The sequence below is a fragment of the Agrilus planipennis genome, unplaced genomic scaffold (assembly GCF_000699045.2).
Source record: "Agrilus planipennis isolate EAB-ADULT unplaced genomic scaffold, Apla_2.0 scaffold2813, whole genome shotgun sequence".
Taxonomy (NCBI): Eukaryota; Metazoa; Arthropoda; class Insecta; order Coleoptera; family Buprestidae; genus Agrilus; species Agrilus planipennis.
In genome coordinates, this window is record NW_020441547.1 from 1 (window position 1) to 1877 (window position 1877).

A 1877-nucleotide genomic window follows, 5' to 3' on the forward strand; every position below is an offset into this window, starting at 1 on the left:
ACTGTGTCCTTCTTAAGTCTGAGCAACAACAGTATTAGCGTTATAGACCCTGCAGCGTTTGATAACATGCCAAACCTGAGGACTATTGAAACGGAATTCAACAAGATTTCCATGTGGAGCCCCAGCTGGTTCACCAACTCCCCCAACATTGTAACCGTGTCTTTTGCTCACAACAAAATTGCGTCCCTACCGGGAAACGCCTTCGCAAACCTTAAGGGCACCCATGAGTTAGACGGTTAGCCGGTTGGCACCGCAATCAATCTTTCCAACAACAAAATATCCATGATTGACTCTCTGGCGTTCCAAGGGATGGGACAGATTGGTTATTTGGATCTCCACAAAAATTCTATCAAAATGCTTCCCACAAACGCTTTCTTCGTCTTTACCAAGAGTTGGAACGCTTATTCTCGACGAAAATAATTAGGATTGTTTGAGTGAAGATTTCCTCAACAGTTTACCACCTGTTAACTACATTTCGGCCAACGGAAATTCCTGGAACTGCAGTTGTTTAGATGCGGTCAAATACTGGTCAAAAATGCACGCACGAGTTATCAGTGTCCAAATGGACGATATGAATTGTACGACAAAGAAGATGAAGGAAATCTTGGATTTTGTACAAAAAATGAAAGATGAAAACTAAATTTGCTTCCATGAAGTTCCAAGCTCTCCCCAACACCACTGATAGGTTTTACTCACAGCTTCGCTCGATTCGATGACCTGAATACGTGTCAAGGATCGTCGACGATCATATAAAACTAATTTTTCTATCCCTTGAGAACAGAATTTTTTTTCCCTATGTCCTTTTCTGTACCCTCGACAATATTTGTACAAAACAGAAATATTCCACCCTGCACTATTATCGTGATGATGATGAACATTTTTTAACGTCTGGCATATTGACTAAAAATTTAACAGACTTTAAAGTCACTGTTGTTACAATAAACTAGTGTAAGGTAATGATTAGGCAACATCTAAATAAAGTAAACTCGCCACAGACCGTAAACTATTTATGTTACATAATTCCGAAATGGAATCTGTATACGTAAGTATACTTATGTACAGACATTCATTTGCTGAAGAAAAAGAGGGAAAACAATTCAAAGCCCGAGTACAATCTGAGGAATTCGTCCTTGACGCGAAGAAAAGTAAACGGCATAGGTAAAACGCGGAAAACGATATAATATTTTCATAATATGGCACATAGAAATTCATAAAATTAATCATGGTATCTACCTATAGAATAAAATTAAAGTTACGACAATATTTTAGAAAATTATTTGGTTTTAATGCTACATAAATAAATATAATATAAAGACGAAAAATTAGAAGAAGTGGCTGATTTTAGATATCTAGGAAGTCAGATAAGTCAAGACAGAAGGAGTAGTAGGGATATAAAGCAGAGGATAGCGCAGGGTCGAGTCGCCTTTAATAAAAAGAAGTCACTTCTATGCTCGCGAACGGTTAATTTATAATTTCGAAAAAGATTGTTAAAGGTGTATGTTTGGAGCGCGGCACTGTACGGGTGCGAAACATGGACAGTGGGCACGGCAGAGAAGAAAAGGTTACAAGTGTTCGAAATGTGGTATTACAGGCGAATGATGAGGATACCGTGGATAGAGAAGGTTAGAAATGAAGAGGTATTAGAAAGAATAGGAGAACAAAGGACTCAATGGAAGTCAATAAGAAATAAATTGGTAGGACACCCTCTCAGGCATGAAAGTCTAATCAGAGACATATTAGAGACAGAAACGGGAGTTAGGAGGGGTAGAGGTAGACCTAGATTAGATTACTGTTCGCAAATAATTAAGGATGTGTGCTGTTCTAGTTTTAGGGAAATGCGAAGATTAGCTCAGGATAGAAAAAAGTGGAGGTGCGTA

General features: G+C 38.4%; 1 protein-coding gene across 1 annotated transcript; it reads left to right on the forward strand.

Annotated features, from left to right (window-relative positions):
• Positions 1 to 4: 4 nt before the first annotated feature.
• Positions 5 to 338, forward strand: LOC112906226 (osteomodulin-like; the record flags this gene model as incomplete). The annotated part of the gene is made up of 1 exon (XM_025980032.1): positions 5 to 338. A coding segment is annotated over one exon (236 nt), but the record flags the coding sequence as incomplete, so codon positions are not given.
• Between the last annotated feature and the right edge of the window lie 1539 nt (positions 339 to 1877).